The sequence below is a fragment of the Sordaria macrospora genome, chromosome 3, assembly GCF_033870435.1.
Source record: "Sordaria macrospora chromosome 3, complete sequence".
Taxonomy (NCBI): Eukaryota; Fungi; Ascomycota; class Sordariomycetes; order Sordariales; family Sordariaceae; genus Sordaria; species Sordaria macrospora.
The window spans coordinates 2,893,075-2,910,610 of NC_089373.1; the positions used below are offsets into that span (position 1 = coordinate 2,893,075).

At 53.9% G+C, this 17,536-nt stretch overlaps 6 protein-coding genes across 6 annotated transcripts; 4 read left to right on the plus strand and 2 right to left on the minus strand.

Moving 5' to 3' along the window:
- Nucleotides 1-505: 505 nt before the first annotated feature.
- On the plus strand, nt 506-2,442 carry SMAC4_04678 (uncharacterized protein). Its single transcript, XM_003346457.2, has 4 exons — nt 506-961; nt 1,136-1,369; nt 1,498-1,752; nt 1,834-2,442. Exons 1-4 carry the CDS (start codon nt 946-948, stop codon nt 2,289-2,291), a joined length of 963 nt encoding a protein of 320 aa, XP_003346505.1. The 5' UTR covers nt 506-945; the 3' UTR covers nt 2,292-2,442.
- A 128-nt stretch (nt 2,443-2,570) lies between these two features.
- On the minus strand, nt 2,571-4,578 carry SMAC4_04679 (uncharacterized protein). Its single transcript, XM_003346458.2, has 3 exons — nt 4,322-4,578; nt 3,378-3,755; nt 2,571-3,289 (listed from the first exon to the last, which is right to left on the minus strand). The coding sequence occupies exons 1-3, from the start codon at nt 4,416-4,418 to the stop codon at nt 3,159-3,161; spliced, it is 606 nt and encodes a 201-aa protein (XP_003346506.1). The 5' UTR covers nt 4,419-4,578; the 3' UTR covers nt 2,571-3,158.
- A 2,195-nt stretch (nt 4,579-6,773) lies between these two features.
- SMAC4_04680 (uncharacterized protein) lies at nt 6,774-9,251 on the plus strand. Its single transcript, XM_003346459.2, has 3 exons — nt 6,774-7,131; nt 7,195-8,539; nt 8,594-9,251. Exons 1-3 carry the CDS (start codon nt 7,065-7,067, stop codon nt 8,637-8,639), a joined length of 1,458 nt encoding a protein of 485 aa, XP_003346507.1. The 5' UTR covers nt 6,774-7,064; the 3' UTR covers nt 8,640-9,251.
- A 749-nt stretch (nt 9,252-10,000) lies between these two features.
- On the plus strand, nt 10,001-11,422 carry SMAC4_04681 (uncharacterized protein). The gene is made up of 3 exons (XM_003346460.2): nt 10,001-10,195; nt 10,251-10,424; nt 10,657-11,422. Exons 1-3 carry the CDS (start codon nt 10,088-10,090, stop codon nt 11,389-11,391), a joined length of 1,017 nt encoding a protein of 338 aa, XP_003346508.1. The 5' UTR covers nt 10,001-10,087; the 3' UTR covers nt 11,392-11,422.
- Nucleotides 11,423-11,890: 468 nt separating this feature from the next.
- Nucleotides 11,891-13,326, minus strand: SMAC4_04682 (uncharacterized protein). The gene is made up of 2 exons (XM_003346461.2): nt 13,163-13,326; nt 11,891-12,996 (listed from the first exon to the last, which is right to left on the minus strand). The coding sequence occupies exons 1-2, from the start codon at nt 13,183-13,185 to the stop codon at nt 11,931-11,933; spliced, it is 1,089 nt and encodes a 362-aa protein (XP_003346509.1). The 5' UTR covers nt 13,186-13,326; the 3' UTR covers nt 11,891-11,930.
- A 1,222-nt stretch (nt 13,327-14,548) lies between these two features.
- SMAC4_04683 (uncharacterized protein) lies at nt 14,549-17,530 on the plus strand. The gene is made up of 2 exons (XM_003346462.2): nt 14,549-15,679; nt 15,753-17,530. Exons 1-2 carry the CDS (start codon nt 14,859-14,861, stop codon nt 17,485-17,487), a joined length of 2,556 nt encoding a protein of 851 aa, XP_003346510.2. The 5' UTR covers nt 14,549-14,858; the 3' UTR covers nt 17,488-17,530.
- The last annotated feature ends 6 nt before the right edge of the window (nt 17,531-17,536 follow it).

Here is a 17,536-nt window from a genome sequence, read left to right on the forward strand (position 1 = left end):
TGTGTCCGCTGACACTGTCGAGGGGGACGAGGATGTGCTCGCCGAGATGTCTGTCATGAAGTGGCCGTGATGCAGCAGAGCAACAGAGATGCGAGAGAGGAACAGGGAAAGGAATTTGCGAGGGTCAAGTGGAAAGAGAGGAGGGAGACCGCTGGCTTTTGTATGAACCGATTACCAAGTGGGGCACAAGCACCCAGTCCTCGCCAGTCCAGCCTTCCGGCACGTGTGAGGCCGTGAGTGATGGAGGGATTTCAAGGACTGGGTGGGCCGCTGGGACGGGCTGCCACACGCACGGGCCTTCACCATGACGGATGGTTTCTCAGCTGTCAGTGTCCTCACTGCCCCTGCCCTGTCAACAATGCAGGGGCAGCTGGATGGAGGGCACGTCACCCTCTCAGCAGCAGCTGCCCAGGGGCAGGCACCTTCACTGCAGGCAGAAAGTGCAGCGCGTCGGGCCTCCTTCAGTTCGCGAGGAAGAAGGCTTCAGCACCAAGCATGACCACTCAACAAACCGACATCGCCTCCATTTCCACCAAGTAAGTATCCCCAATGGCGGTCCCGCCCAACCACGAATGCATCATTTCTGCTAGGCCACTTGCGACTGCTCTCCCACAATCTGTATACTAGCAACGTTTCTTTCCACCTTTCAACACTTTTCGCAAAGTTGTCCACCACCAAGTGACTTTGGAGGACTGCACTTCGTCGTCTGCTGAAGCTCTTTCGCCCCGTTCGATGTGACAAACCCATTTCTCCGAACATGTTGGTTCGCATCCATCCAACCACCACTAAAGACATCGCTCGAGCTGGGAGAAGCACCAGCCTTTACCGCAACCCGTGATTGCTGAGCCTGTCGACACGTCACTACCAAACTACAAACTCGTCCGAGTTGTGTTTCTGGCGCCGTCGCTTTAATCTTACTAGGCGAGCATCGTCTCTCTGCCCGCCATGCCTGGCCTTCCTCGTAAGTTGGGTTCATCGCACACCCTTTGCGCCGCCAATGTCGAGAACAAAGGACAGGGCCAATCCCCTCATACCCTTCCCGCGCCCCGCCAAAAGAAAGACGCCGATATACCCCCAAACATACATCGACAACGAAACGATTATGACAGACACTGACATGTGACACACGGTATAGCTTCGGTCGACCTCGACGAGTGCATCTCGCGCCTCAAAAACAAGGAACTACTCGCAGAATCGGTTATCGAAGCGATATGCGCCAAAACAAAAGAGCTGCTGATGCGTGAGAGTAATGTTGTGCATGTCAAGGCCCCCGTTACCGTTGTTGGCGACATCCACGGCCAGTTCTACGATCTTATAGAGATATTCAAAATCGGCGGTTATCCTCCAGACACAAATTATCTGTTTCTAGGTTGGTGGTGATCTTCTTCATGGGGGTGGTGGTGGTGGAAGCGGCCGCGGGCAGCGCGCCCCCATGTGCTTGCTTGCTTGCTGCTGGAACGACAAAACACACGGCTAACCTTGGGGGGAACACAATAGGCGACTATGTTGACCGAGGCATGTTCAGCGTTGAAACGATTTCGCTTCTTGTCTGTTTGAAACTACGGTACCCCAACCGCATCCATTTGATTCGAGGGAACCACGAGTCCCGCGGCGTAACGCAGTCTTACGGCTTCTATACCGAATGTTCGCGCAAGTACGGCAATGCCAATGTCTGGCACTACTTTACCGACATGTTCGACTTTCTCACATTAAGTGTCGTCATCAACGACCAAATATTCTGTGTACACGGAGGTGAGAACCTCCCTCCCTCCCTCTCTGAAGCGCCGGAAATACAAGCATGGTTGGGTTGCTAACTACCCTTCTACATAACAGGTCTCTCCCCCTCCATCCACTCCATCGACCAAATCAAAGTAATCGACCGCTTCCGCGAGATCCCCCACGAAGGCCCCATGGCCGACCTAGTATGGTCCGATCCCGATCCCGACCGCGACGAGTTCAGTTTATCACCTCGCGGCGCCGGCTACACCTTCGGCGCGCAGGTGGTCAAGAAGTTCCTGGCGGTGAACAACATGAACCACATCCTGCGCGCCCACCAGCTCTGCCAGGAAGGGTATCAGGTGCTGTTCGACGACCGTCTGAGCACGGTATGGAGTGCGCCCAACTACTGCTACCGGTGCGGAAACATGGCTAGCGTGCTGGAGGTCAGCGATACCGGAGAGCGCTACTTCAACGTGTTTGCGGCTGCCCCTGAGAACGACGCCGTTAAGGACCAGCAGATGAATCAGGACAAGTCGGCGGAGGGAGGGGCTTTGCCTGATTACTTTTTGTAGTCGAACAAGAGAAGGGTGATTAGGGAATCAGGAGGATATAGTGGTCTTGGTTTGAACCTTGTTTGCATTGAAGTGTACGAATACCTACACTGCATATACCCACACTAGCGATCACAATGTCATAGATTACAAGCAAGCGGGCACGAATGGAACTTGGACGTTCAGCTTTTGGAAAGTATACAAACCAACCAAACATTCAGACAAGTCCATCACGAGAAGCGTTTCTCTGATAACGCACTATCAAGCTTCCGATCATCCAGATCTTCGTACCAGACGTGAGAGATATGTGTCGTTATACTACTAAGATAAAAATGTATATGTATGTAGATAGATATAGGAAGTTTTCTCCCTCTTCCCTCCTGCCCAGAAAGGGGGTGTGTGGTGGTGTGTACCCTAAACCACACCGACAACCATCCAGTGGCTCCTATTCTGTTCCATCCGATCGCGCCCAGCCAATTCCCCCATGTGTAACCGTTTCTACCTTCCCTTTCCCTTGCAAGTTTCGGTAGTGCAGTTGTCTCCTCTCCTTGCCTCTTCATCACGCAGACAGAGACGACTTCAATAGTGTAGTTAGTAAGTAGTCGACGCGCGTTGTGTCTTCTTTCTTCCTTAAGCGATGATTATCCCGTCATGATCCTCTTTTCGAGCTCGCTCTTGAACCGCCATACGCGTTCCTTTGCCCCTTCCCCCTACCGGAAACGACCATCACGGTATGCCCATAGTGAAGGCATATGTGCGTTTGTGTGCGTGTGTTTTCGATGGGGGGATTGACTAGCAGGACCGGCTAGCTAGAAAGCGAGGAGGACGAGAGATGGCGATCATGATGACGATGATGACGACGACGACGACGACGGAAGATGCAATAATTTACCAATCCTTGGCAATGTCGAAGCTCCACTCGAACTCGAGATGGGTCTTGCCATCGTCGTCGACGAAGCGAGAGACGGCATTGTAGTTACCGCGGGCGAGCATACCAGAGGGGGCCTCCTCCTCGGCGACTGTGTTTTGGAACAAACCTCAAGTCAGCTTTTCCGGGTCTTCACGACGACAAGTCCGGTCAGAAAGAAGCAGCAAAGGAAAACTCACAAGTCTTGGTATAAATAGGATTCTTATCCGTATTGGGCGCATAGCTGCCAATCATCTCGCTCGTCTTGCCACCGGGGATCCTGATCTTGCCGCGCTTCACGGTCTGGACGTAGTGAAGACCCGAAAGAATCTCGTGCTGTACCTTGAACTGCGCCTTCATGGTGAACTTGGCTCCCTCCTTGATGGTGAAGGGCTTCTTCTTGAGGTCCTCCAGCGACCCGGGAGTGGAAAGGTCGATCACGACGGGATCGCGCCCGGGAGACTCCATGGAGAGCGAGTGAATGATGCACACGCGCGGGTCGTTGGGGTCGGACAGGTCGGTGCCGCCGCCGAGGCCGAGGGACTCCTTGTAGCGCTTGAGGGACTCGTCGTTTTCGTCTAGGAGAGTGGGGGTTAGTCATTGTGGTTCTTTTTCATGTTTGTATGCTTTTCTCTTGGTGTATATATGTGTAGCCACGGGGTTGCGGTTGGGTATAGTCTAAGGATCGCAGTCCGTGGGATGGAGGATGTGACGGTGCCGTGGTCTTCCGGTCTCGCAGATGGCCATTTGGTGATAGCATCTCGCCCTCTCATCTTCAAATCAGGGGCATGTCCTGGTGGGAGTTGTGAACATCTGCGACGACCTCGCGACTCTTGATTTGGCGGTCAAGAAAGCCAGTGATGGCCGCCGTTAGAAGAAATGGTGAGCCTTCTTTTGCGGTCATAATGGCCGTGATCGAAGTTTTGACATGAGAAGTCATGATATTGCAAGGCGTTGTCGTAGTCCTTGCGCCGTAATCGTTGGCGGTGAAAGGGGTAACCATCATGTCGTCACCGCACCCGCATTTCCCCTTTTCCCAAATCCCACGATCCGCACGATGCCGCAAAGAAGATGCGGGTGAAAAAAGATGCATCCGATGCTGAAAACCAAAAGAAAAAAAGTCAAGACAAAGGTTGGAACATACCCATCTTCTGGTACTCAGCCAAGGACTGCTTGGGCTGAGAGAGCTTGTAGCCCGAGTTGTCCTCGGGCATCAGATCTTCGTCATGTCCGCCGGCCATTGTGAATTATTGGGGGTATGTGGTTGTCGATTAAGGTAAATGGTGTTGGTATTTGGGAGTGTCAATCGGGGTATGAACAATATAAAGTTGCGATAAAGTGTCAAGAAAGACTGGACGGAAGAAGAGAAGAGAAGAAGTCGAAGCTATGATAGCATTTACGGCGCCGATCTGATTGAAGGTTTTGGAGGGGTGACGAACAAAGGCCGGAGCTTATTTATTTGGGCAACGGGAACACTGTGCACACCCAATCGACACCCACACAGTTCCAGATTGTCCACCAAAGTCCACCGTCGTCCACTCCGAGTCGCCAGGAACCACTCCTTTGAGAGGGGCTGAGCCCAAAAAGAGTCAACTCACTGAAGAGTGACAGATGGAACTGAGTGGCAGCAATCTGAATGGAGGGGCTCACTGGCACTCGTCTGGCAGCACCTCTTTGCCTTCCATTCTCTTTGGCCACAGCTGTTAAAGCTGGTGGGGCCAGGGGGAGAGCTGCATCTGCGATTCGGGGTCTCGATGCGTGGGCAACACCAAGACAGACCCATCATTGGATAACCATGAGCCGTCTGGAACGCTGTCGACCTCGAGAGACCTCGAGAGATTTGTCCTTCCTGGTTTCCGCGTGCAGAGCATATGTATCAAGTCTGGAATCCCCTCATTCATGGGGCTGTTGTTGATGTTTCCTTGGGAGCCTGTGCCTCCTGACTGCATTGCCCCTTGATGTTGTGAACCACACACGGGCCTTTGTTGACTTCGATTGCGGGATCTCACTCACGCTCACCTACTTCTCTCTTCGAGACTACGGCACAATAGGACCTACCGGGTGGATTAGTGTTCAAGCTACGGCGATGATCTGATGAGCTTCCGACAAGTCGAATGGTTTCATGAAACTGGCGATGTGGTCACCAGCCGGACAACAAGTGTCTCTGTTGTCACCGCCCCGGGGGAGGGAAAAAAAAGGGGGTTCAGAGCTTAGAGATACGGTTAGCGATGGTGGTGAGCCACGGTGCCAAGACATGAGAGGGCCGATTCCGATCATTGGGGTTGAGTCGTTCACCGCTCCTTCTTCCCCGCCAGGGACCCGTCCGCTCGAGATACGGGGGACTTTCTTCACCGTTGAGTCCCGGCATGTCAGATCACGGAACGGCCAGCCCTCCGGTTATTTTGATTTATAGGTAGTGTGCGGAATCACCGCCCTTCAGCCTTCTGGTCTGTTCATTTCCTTCGGGCGGGTGAGATCCGTTATCTGCGGCTTGTCTCACATATGTTAGCACAGAATGGAGCTTGATCCAACATGAGGCAGGCCGTTTATACAGTAGCATCCCGGCGTGAATCACTTGGGGGACACATCTGCGTGGTGATCGCTGGTGAGGATGGAGGTTTTGGTGGTGCAAAGGTCTTGGCTACCCCAGATTGACGGGTCGACGGGTTCCTGGACGGGATGACGGGTGACAAGTTCAGAGTGTATCACCAGATAGGTATGGCCAGTCCTTGACTTGTCGTGATGCCATCCTCTTTGCCTCCCGCTGAGCACAGGCGACCGTCAGTCCAGCAACAAAGATCGGCCTTTATCAGACGTGGCTGTGGTGTCTCCCACAATGCTGTCTCAGAGGCCTTGTGTTGTTGTTGACTTGGTTGATATCCATTTGTCGGGCAGTGACATTGTCCTTGGCTCCCCCAAACCACGAGAAAGGCACCAACGCAAGCACTCAACTCTGCAGCAGAGACGTGAAAGAGGTGTCACTGCGTGTGGAACATTGCTCACATATCGCATCCGTGGACCTTGTCTCTCCGCTTTCTGTCTGCTGCACCGCTGCTACCGATGCTGGATGCGTCGAGATGTGGACGGCCGCCTCTTTTTCTGGTGGTATTTATTGGTGGGGATGTTGGGAATCCAATCGGCTTGTTGGGCACTCAGCTCGCAGAGAGGAAGCGAGTGATGCTGCGTGCAGTGATGCTGCTGGACGCTCGGGCCATCAACGCCAAACAAACACTCCAAGAGGTCGTCAGTCTCGTCATTACCGTCACTCGAGTCGCCGTGGCCGCCTTCTCCGCCCAAGCTAGCCCTCAAACGTGCCCACAATCAAATCCCAAGGTGGCCCGTGTCCCATGATCCCGCGACACGCTAAACCCTCCGTAGCAGACGACGTCGCGCTATCCTCTGCACTGCTGCACCGAAGGTCTGACCCCGGTCTCGTTTCCCCCATCAACCCATCATTTGTCCCATCCTGCCACTCCCCGTTAGCTTCAGTGATTCCCCAGAGTCCAATCTGCCAGATTGCGCGCGACCGACCGCACTTTTCCCTCCCCGAGCGGTCTTGATCGTCATCATCCCTCACACCCTTCAATCCCATCCTCTGCCGTGCTCTCCACCACTCCAGCGCACGGGAGCATCCATTGAAGCAGAACTTTTGCCAGAATCATCTTTGGCTCAAAATCTCTTTGCCTAGCAATTTTACTTGCGTTTGGCTCTTTTCGGGCTGCGTTGTCCCACCGACCACCCCAACCAAAAAGGACACTCTGCGACCTGCGCGCAAAAGCTTTCGCCCATTCACGACACCAGCAGGAAACCACCCATTGTGGCCATCGCCGTCCCCCCATATCAATCCGATATCTCTATAGCTGCCCGGCCAGTCTCTCCGCGACACCATGGCGCAAGTAGTTAGGCATCTACCTGCCCGTCGCAACCCTCTGATGCTCGAGGATGTGCCGACCCGTAAGCCACCGTTGACAAGTGCGTGAAACGAGAAGCACAAACTGACTTTGCGCAATACTACAGACACAGATCTTGCAAGCCGTCGCCGCTTGGGGCAGACTCAACTGACCCCTCGCATGGTCACCGCTGTTCCGGGCGCTGAGGTTGATCCGTCGTCTCTCCTGGCGTTCGACTACGCTCACCTCAGAGCCCCTTTGCCCAAGGGTATCGTCTCGGGCATCTTCAAGTCCTCTCCTCCCAGCTACTTCCTTATGCGCCGCAGCCAGGATGGTTACATCTCGGCTACTGGCATGTTCAAGGCCACTTTCCCATATGCGTCGACGGAAGAGGAGGAAGCGGAGCGCAAATACATCAAGTCCCTTCCTACCACGAGCCACGAGGAGACCGCCGGCAATGTCTGGATTCCCCCTGAGCAGGCTTTGATCCTCGCCGAGGAGTACCAAATCACCCCCTGGATCCGAGCCCTTCTCGATCCCTCAGATATCGCCGTCACAACCACCGACAGCAGTGCGCCTAAGCAGATCACTCCTCCTCCCAAGTTCTTCGGCGCCCAGCCTCCTCCTCTTGTTGCTCCCACACCGCCCACGACTCGCAGCACCCGCAGCCGTCCTAGCAGTCGTCGTGCCTCCAGCCCCGCCAACTCTACAACCAGCAGCAAACGCGGCACCACCCCTCGCAACACCAAGCGCAAGGTTACCACTGAAGCTTCTGCCACCACGGTTATCACCACTGCCACCGCCACGGCTGTCCCTGCCTCGGAGACTCCCACCACCAGCTTCGCCGATTCCCAGGCCCCCACGCTCATCAATGGCGAGATTCCTAGCTCTACGCCGATCAACACAGTTCCAGTTACCAAGATCCAAACTACTGAAGCAGAGCTCAAGGTGGAGTCTGTCGAGAGGGAGCCTGCCGTTGTGCTGGAGCCAATTGAGGAGGAGCCCAAGATTAAGGTGCGCATTGACGAGGACGTCAAGCTGGATAAGGATGGCGAGGAGGTCAAGCATACCAAGGTTGAGCTTGAGGTGCCTCTAATGGCCGGTGAGCCCCCATCGAAGGAGGAGGCAAGGAAGATGATTGAGGAGGCCAAGGCTATGGTTGAGGCTGCCGTTAAGGCCGATGCTGAGGCCGCGGCTGCCCTTATTGAGGGTTCCAAGGCCGATGTTGAGGAGGAAAAGACTGAAGGCGAGGTTGAGGCTGAGGCTGATGCTGAGGCTACCAAAGAAGAGAAGGCCGATAGCAAGGGCAAGCGCAAGGCGGAGGAGATCAGCATTGATAAGGATGAGAAGGCCGAGGCTGAACAACCGCGGCAAGTAAAGAAGGTGAAGACCGAGGCAGAGCTGCGCAAGGATAGAATCCGGAAGCGCGCCTACCTCGGCCTCACCGCCACGTTTGCCGTAGGAGCTCTTGGGTATGTGCTGCTCCTTTCCAAGTGACATATTGACCGTCTGCTAACTCTGCGCAGTGCCCTTCTTCCCATAATCACGCCGTATGTTGCCAACGTACTATAAACCCGTCTGGGACATAAACGCCAAATTTCTTTGTTCTGTTTAAGCCGAGTTGGCACATGACGCGATATTGGAGGAGATAAGGGACGCAGGCCGAGTTCGTTCAAGGAGTCTTCTGTGTACTAGGGATAATGGTCGTTTTGCTCTTGTATCTGGGTAACCACGGGTCAACTCGAACTTTCGTGGGTAGCTTCGGTGTGCAGCATGGTTGGGCACCAGGAACTCGGACGGAAATAGGATTTTCTTGAATTCAAGGTTGGTTTCATTTTCGGTTTGCTTTTTATGTTGCACATACCCCCCCCCCACTTTGGCGTCTGACGCCTGTCAATCAATGATTGAGGGTCCATGGCATCAAGGGCCATGGCTTTGAATGGAGGTGGACCGGTCGTTGGATGGAATCTGGTTCTCCATGTAGGAACAACATAGGTATATACAATCTTTGAACACAATGGCGGGCGGCAATGCTTCATGATACTCTCGCTGAGATGGTGAAAAAATGAAAGTTTAAGAGCAAGGGAAAAAGACTTCCAAGTTCATGCTAGGTTGGGAAGCTCCTTTTGTAGATAGTAGAGTCCATTAGACTTCGTCACATAGGGAACAAAGCAGATCTTTTCCGGCAAGGGATTCCCGATGGCTGTCTTCGAAGTCAGGTAGAGCTACTCTTTGTCATCGCACGCCTATGAGGTAAGAGTCTCCGGGTGCAACCCCAAGAGCATATTGTCAGTTTCTCGTCGTACGGCACCCTTCATTGACAAGCCAACGTCATAAAAACTTCGAACTAGGTTGGACCGGAATGGTGGCACCTACAATGTTGTCAGGCGTTATCGGCTTATCGCCAACCTCAGGTGGGGTGCAAAGCTGATATGCATTTAAAGAAGCTCTCATCATTGTAGGCGAACAGACCCCAATCGGGCTCCAATTTTGCATGCGCACGAGTCATTTCCCATTAATCGCTTCTGCATATCTTTTCCTTTTTTTCTCCTTTCCCCGATTTTTTTCTTTTCCCTTTCCCACCAAGCTTCAACACCACAATCGTCATCACCATGATGTTTTGCGGGCTTCGTTCTGGCAGCCCTTGATTGGGAACTTGCCAGAAGGGAACACGACCTCGGCGCTCATGCAGCGTCGGCCGTTACCCCTCGACCCCTCTTCTTTCACTTTTCCGAGTTAGCTTCCATTGGGCTTCGCCTGACGATCCCATGACCTGCTGCTCCAGGCCTTGGCCAAAGCCGGCAATGGCCGGCTTGACCTCCGGGTAACGACAACCACCTTCCTGTCGTCCGCCTGCACCACCATCTGTGCGCCTGGTTGGTATCGGTCGACATGTCTACCTATGCCGCCGAACAAGACTACGACTGCTTAGTCGATCCTTCAACCGTTGTGCTTCTTCACACACCGTTCATCATCAAATCGCGTTGTCGAAATACAATACGCACCCTTTACCGACCACAATGAGGCCAAACACTCGATTGTGCAAGCAGCTGCTTGCTCAGCGCCGGACTTTCTCGTCCACTGCGCGTCGGTTGGATAACTATGCCTTCATTGGCCTAGGCCAGATGGTACGTCTCCCGCACCTTGCTATTACTAGGGATAGGTTGCTAACTCAGGCTATAGGGCTACCAAATGGCTAGAAACCTACAATCCAAGCTTCCACCAAGCGATACTGTTCGCATTTATGACATCAACCGAGGTGCGGCTGAAAAGCTCGCCCAGGAGATGTCGGCACAGCAAGCCGGAGGAGCTTCCGTTCAGGTGGTGGACAGTGCAGCCGATGCGTCGAGAGAAGCGGTACGTGGCACTCGCCCTTTACTTTTACACCCTTTCCCCAAAAGCTTTTATGATGAGTTTGTTCCAAATTCAATGAGTTTTTCTAAGTTGGGCCCAGCGTTTTGCTGTGGCTTTGAAGTGATTATCGTTATACAACATAAGCCAATCCTCTGAAAAGCTATCACACAATTCCTGTTATTGTCATCATCCAATGTCATAGGCGACTCAAAACTGACTCGAATCTCTGACATAGGACACGGTTGTAACATGCCTACCCGAACCTCAGCACGTCAAGGCAACATACGAGTCGATCCTTAAGTCGGACCTACCTTCCCGACCTGGTCCTCGTTTGTTCATTGACTGCTCGACCATCGACCCTACCTCCTCTCGTGAGGTTGCCGCCGCTGTAGAGAAGGCCCTCCCTAACGGAAAGGGTCACTTCGTCGATGCCCCCATGTCAGGTGGTGTCGTTGGAGCTACCGCAGGCACGTTGACGTTCATGCTTGGTGCGCCCAAGTCCCTTGTTGCCAGGTCTGAGATCGTCCTGCAGCGCATGGGCAAGCGGGTGTTGCACTGCGGTCCTCAGGGAGCGGGTTTGGCGGCGAAGCTTGCCAACAACTACCTGCTGGCGATTGAGAATATTGCTACCGCGGAGGCCATGAACCTGGGTGCCCGATGGGGCCTTGATCCGAAGGTGCTCGCCAGCGTGATCAATGTCAGCACTGGAAAGTGCTGGCCCAGTGAAGTCAACAATCCTGTGCCCGGCGTCGTAGAGACTGCCCCAGCCAACAGAGACTACTCCGGTGGTTTCGGAATAGGACTCATGCGCAAGGACTTGAGGCTGGCCATTCTAGCAGCAAAGGAGGCCGACGCTAAGCTTGTGCTGGCGGACAAGGCTTCAGAGGTGTACGAGACTGCCGAGTCAGAAGAGCGATGCAAGGGCAGAGACTTCTCGGTTGTCTATAGGTGGTTGGATGGAAAAGAGTAGATACTGGCATGAAATATCAGACTGTCTGCTTCAACTTTGACTGTTCATCGATGCACACTGTGACCTGTGTCCCATGTTTCTTATCTACCCTCCTCGTTGTATTAGCCATGCTGATGAATTCTCTACGCTAGAATCTTTGGCCATCATTGAGTGTGATGTGTCTTCCCGGGTGGTTTTTCGTACCCCATTCCACGAATACTCAATGGAAGCGATGTGTTTAGTGTGTCTGACAAGTCAGTTGTTTATCTACGGAATTCACGAAACCAGACAACTACCTCCACAAGGCACAACCTTCTGCTCAGTCTGACAACTCCTAATAGGGACTCGTAACACCTGTTCACGCTTCTGTTCTGACAGATCCCACTATAAAAGTTGATTACGTGATCTTGCCAAACATGAACATTCCGAATTGTGAAGTATGATAAGTTCACAACGGAGACGCAAAGCCACAGTCACCAACAAGGAGCAAGAAATAATTCCCATCATGTCGCTATCCCAGCTTCAAGGCATCATTATTTTCCAATTAACACAGTCTTTCTCTACAGCTTAGATCCAACCTTTAACTCGCTCTTAATCTCATCCACCAACTCCTGGACCCTAAACGCACACCCCCAGCTGCCCTGATATCCCCACCCGCCATGTCCATAGTTATGCACCACCCACGTCCCATCAATCTTCTCCTTCTCGATCCTCACACCTCCCTCTCTGTACGGCCTCAGTCCCACGGCATGTCTAATCACATCCAGCGCCTCGATGCCCTTCCCGCCCGTCAACGACGGACACGCCTCCACGGCGCGCTTCATGATCCTGTTCGCAACATTCGGATCCGGCACGCCGTCCCAGTTGCACTTCATATAAGTCCCGCCCAGAATGGTCCCTCCGCCCGCCGCTCTTTGCATGATATAGCACAGCTCATCATCATTCCCATCGTCCGTCCCGCTCGTGCACACCATATTTCCTCCGGTCTCGTTACGGACAACCACCACCTGCCCTCTGGCGGGGATGACTTTCTTGTCCATCACGCCACCCAACCGACAGCTCAACAAGCCCGTAGCATTAATAATAATATCCGGCTTGCGACCGTTGTGGCTCAACTTCTCCGCATCAGAAATGTGCTTAAGCACAGCCCGCTTGAACACGACGCCCCGCGCCCTGCACTGGCCGACGAGCCAAGGCAGGTAGATAGCCGTGTTGATGCAGACCGAAGTAAACGACGAGGCGGAGGACATGCCCTCCGGCAACTCGGAGGCCGGCAAGTCGACGTAGTCGGGCATTAGGTCTTTGAACCACGGGTTGCGCAGAAAAAGGCCGTCGGAGAGGGGACCCGCGAAGGCGGCCGCTTCGTCTTTCGCCCGCCGGTAGAGCACGGATTTCTGGAAATGGATGCCGGCTTCGGGAACGGTCTCGGCGAGGGTCTTGAGGACGGGCCAGGTCTCGCCTTCCCAGCGGTTGTACTCGAGAGCCATGGGCAGGACGTTGGCGCCCGCGAAGGGGGAGGTATATTCCGGGTCATAGTCGCCGGGCATGTGCTTGGCTACGACGGTGATGGTGTTTCCTCCCTGCTTGGCTAGTTGGAGGGCGCAGGTGAGGCCGCTTACGCCGGCGCTATTGTGAAGAAGGAGGTCATTGGGTTAGTGGTTGCAATCAGGACAGACAAAGAGTGGTTGTCAGACGATTGTGTGTGTCTGGTTTGTGATGTCTCGGGTAACTTGAAGTCTTTTTCGTGATTTGATATTGATGGCCGATACCGGGGGTGGTGAGTGAGACATACCCAATAACAACAATCGTGGACATGGTGGGTGAATGTTGACAGGCAGGTCTGAGATCAACGGAGAGTATGAAATGTCACAGAGGTTGCCAATAAAAAAGGAAAACCCGCAACAGGCCTATTCAGCCTTTATATGAGCTACTTTTTTCTCTTGCGGGTTGTGTCGGTATCTCTTGAGTTTTTGTGAATCATATGAACATGATCAGACCCCAAATCAGCAAAGGGATCCCGATCCCGTCTCTTATCTTTTACATAGTGGAATCCACATCGGCCGGTCACCCTCCCGTCCTCGGCGTGAGTCGAACGGTCCCACGGCAGGGGCATGTTGGTCGACGATTCCTCGCAGCGACGATCCAGGGACCAAAAGTTCAACGCAGGTCGTCCAGTCCATGACCTGAACAGAAATTTTGGGACTTTTCGGGGAACAAATACGAGGGAAAATGGTCTCGGCCTATTTGACCGAAGGGAGCTCCAGGTTGTCCCCGCACGCTGTAGCATCCACTGATGGTCCTTGCCGTGAAGGGGTCTAGCCCCCGTGGGCCATCAAAGGGCGCGCCCTAGCGGACTCCGCTACGGGCAACTCTAACCGCTCGGGTTGCCGGTTGCGGAACGCTCCCGCCACGGTCCGTCTCAGCGCCAATGTCCCCGCGTTCCGAGCGTGAACCCCGCCCGAACTTTAACCTCACCCCTTCCCCTTCTTGGCCTGCTTGGCGATGTGTCATCTCTTTTTGTCTTTTTGATTTTGACTCCATTCTGACTGCTTGACTTTCAGATCCTAGAGGGACGTACGTACACGGGAGTGGCACAACATGATATTCCAAGTCATCATGACGTCCCCGTTTCGGATTTCCAGCCAGCATGGCGATATCGGTGCCTCGACAGTGTGACTGTCACGCCTCCTTGGTGCATGTTCGTTGGCGTGCGTAGGGCTGAACACGCTGGAATTTGGACTCTTTCCCCTGACATCCATCTCTTTGGTTACTAGCTCCGACGAAGTCCACGTTCGAGATACACACGCGAACATGCCAAACTGCAACCTTCCCTTTGACAACCAAGACCTCGGACTTGGGGCGTCCATCGTCAGTACGATTGGTTCATGAGCGGGATCGCCGTACATATTCATTCCAGACCAGTCATCTCCTAACTCAGCAAGATTGGCTCTACACCACCATTCTCCCTGTGCCACCCAGCCACGGCGACAGTGATGATCGATATGCCATTCGACAGGTCCGGATTCCAACAATCTCGACCCAGCCGGAACGGGACGGCGCAACCAATCTCTAAACTGCGCCAATGGCTTCGCCCTAATATCTCACCCAGATATGGCTATTAAGGATACCTAGGCTGCAGCGGACAAGCCGCGTAACCCCCCGCCGTTCAGCTGGGAACCGTTATTGTGTGCGCCCGCCAGCAAAATCTCACTGCCGAAGGCTGACGGGACTAAAGCACTGGAGCTCTCTTCGTCTCACCCATTTCTGCTCATACTTTGTTGATCTGGGGAAACCAGACCTTGAACATCTTCGGATGTCTTCATTCTTCCAATTATAGAAGGCTCGTTTTATACGAGTGATCATCATCAGCTCTGCGAGTGTCTGGTCTGTTCTTGCCCAACATTTGCTCAACATTAACATCATGCAGACCGAAGGTGGATGACAATATCCCAGTGACACTCATCTCCGACTCAATTGTTTCACTGAGAATGCCGAATACACCGGGGCAGGATGAGGTCCATTCCTTCAGGGAGTGGGCTTCGAATCCTCACATTTCCACACGAGGCAGTCCCAAGCCCAACGAAGCCGGAAATCATTACTCTTCTCACCACGAGCACCGACCAGAGAGCGGGCAGGCAGCTTATGGTAACATCAGCCAATATCACTCCGGATACGGTGATGGAGTCACTGCACCAAATAGTATCTACGACTACGGTAAACCTGTTTCTCCTTACCCAGATGCCTCACTGGTTCCTCCTGGTTCGATCTACCAGCGACATGACGATTCACAGACCAAACTCTTACATGAGAACCTCTGGCAACAGCAGACCAAAGGGACCTCTCAAGCAGTCAACTTTTCAACTGTCCCCTTGAGTTCACAAATCCTAGGCTCTCCTCCTGTCATTATGAGTTCAACAGGTCGACTGGCCCGACAAAGGCGCTCCAGCTGTTGCGCCTGCTGGCCAAGGCGATGGAGGAAATCGTGGAATATGTACCTCTGTCTCCTCTTTGGCGTGGCGTGTGCGGCTTCCCATCACTTCTACTACTGGTCTCTCGACGGACGGCCGGCTACGAACCAAATCAAGATGATGCGGTATGGAACGATGTTGGCATTCGGAGCGAAAGCCGGGTTAAGTGCTGCGGTCATCGTGGCCTTCCGACAGCGGGTGTGGACAACGGTTCGGAAACGGTTCATGACTGTCGGCGCTCTGGATGCCTTGTTCTCGGCTACGGAAGACTCACAGGCTGTGATGAGTTGGGAGATGGTCCAAAGTGCAAAGGTGGCGGCGCTGCTGGCGGCATACGTCTGGTAGGTTTTCTCCCCTTACATCACTCCGTTAGCGGAACAGTCCCGAAGGGATGCTTACAGATACATGCGCAAGGCTGGCACCGCTCGTGGTAGTCCTTACTTCCAACACGCTTCTCGTCGTTCCGAGGAGGGTCCAGACCCCCGAGATGTGCCCAGGAGTTCGCACGCTCAACTTCACTTTCGAAGAGACTTACGAATGGAGGAAACCTCCCAAGATCGACCGCCTGTTTGAGATCCCTCTGTCTCTATGGAACACTACCAAGGAACCAGAGAAAGACGATCCCGGATGGTTCGACTACTACACCGCACCCAACCCTAGTTTTCAGAACACAGCCACTATCGGCTCCTTTCTCGAAGAAGCCGTCATGAGAAAGAATGCACCAATCGAGACCTGCGGGAGCGGCTGGAACTGCTCTTTCGAGATCCAATTCATTGCCCCAGCCTACAAGTGTACCGACCTCGGCAGCGGAGTCGATTCCAAAGTGACCAACCTAACGCAAGAGTCCGGCACCATCGCGCCGCCTTTCAACATGGACGTCCTCCTCCCCAAAGGGAAGTTCACATACTACGCCTTCACCAGCGGCGGCGAATACTCCACCACGCAAATGAAAGAAGTCGGCATCGGCGGCCGACCAACAATGAAATCGCCTTTTCCCAAACACTTGGGAGCCTTCCGCACAGAACCTGTCATCTGGCTCGGCTACGTCACCCTCGCCGATGACACCAAGCCGGTTCCCTCCAGCCCCTCCGACCCAGCCTGGTCCACCGCCTTCATCCCTCACATCTTCGCCTGCGAGAACTACGAATCCAACTACACCGTTCGCATCAACTACACCGACGCCGCCCAGTCCACCACCATGACGAACGTGACGTACCTCCGCCCCGTGATTAACACGACTTACCTCCCACACATCGACGCCAACGACGGCACAGCCGATAACGTCACCGCCGTTCCCATCTCCAACTACATCCTCCCCACCTCCGTTGCCTCATACCGGCGCACAGCCGCCTACCACTCGTTGGGGTTCATGCTCCGCGACCAAATCAACGGCACGGTCGGCATCGGCGACGACCGCGAAAACCTCGTCAACCCCATCGCCAACACCAAAGCCATCCAGACCTCTCGGCTGCTCGACTACGGCAACAATTATTTCCCGTTTCCGGACATCCAGCGCCGGATCCAAAAGTTTTACGAGGACATCATCCTGTCGGTGCTGGGAAACCCGCAGTTTGCGAGCGTGGTGTGGGCGGCAAGACCGGGCGAGCAGAGTGGTGTTACCTTTAATGGTCCGGACTATAATAGTAAGAGGCCGATGATGACTGAGGAAGAAAAGGGGTTACTGTATCCGTGTACAAAGTTTCGGATGGCGTTGGTGTATAAGTTTAATGCGAGGTTGTTGTGGATCGTGTACTCCATTTCGATTGCGCTCGCAGTGGCGGGGGTGGTGGTGGGCGCGTTGGCGCTCAGAGAGAATGGAGGCGTGGTGAGGGATACGAAGTTTTCGAGCATTGTGGCGGCGACGAGGGGAAGTGGCCTGGGAAGGGTGAGGTGGACGGATGGGACTGATGGTACTGGGGTGTCAGTTGGGGGTGATGGTACGGTGCCAGAGGAAGTTAAGGGGTGGAGGATGGGATATGGGGTTGTTGATGCTTCGGGAGGAGGTGGAGGTTACGGTGGTGATGGTCGGTTGGATGTGGGAGACGGATTTATGGGAGGACGGACGGTGTATGGATTTGGATTTGAAGGGGATGTGAGGCAGTTGAGGAGGACGCCGAGTCTGGTTCAGTTGACGACTTTGGGGAAGTAGGCTTGATACGTACGTTGCGATTTGGATCCAGTTGTCGGCCTTCCTCATT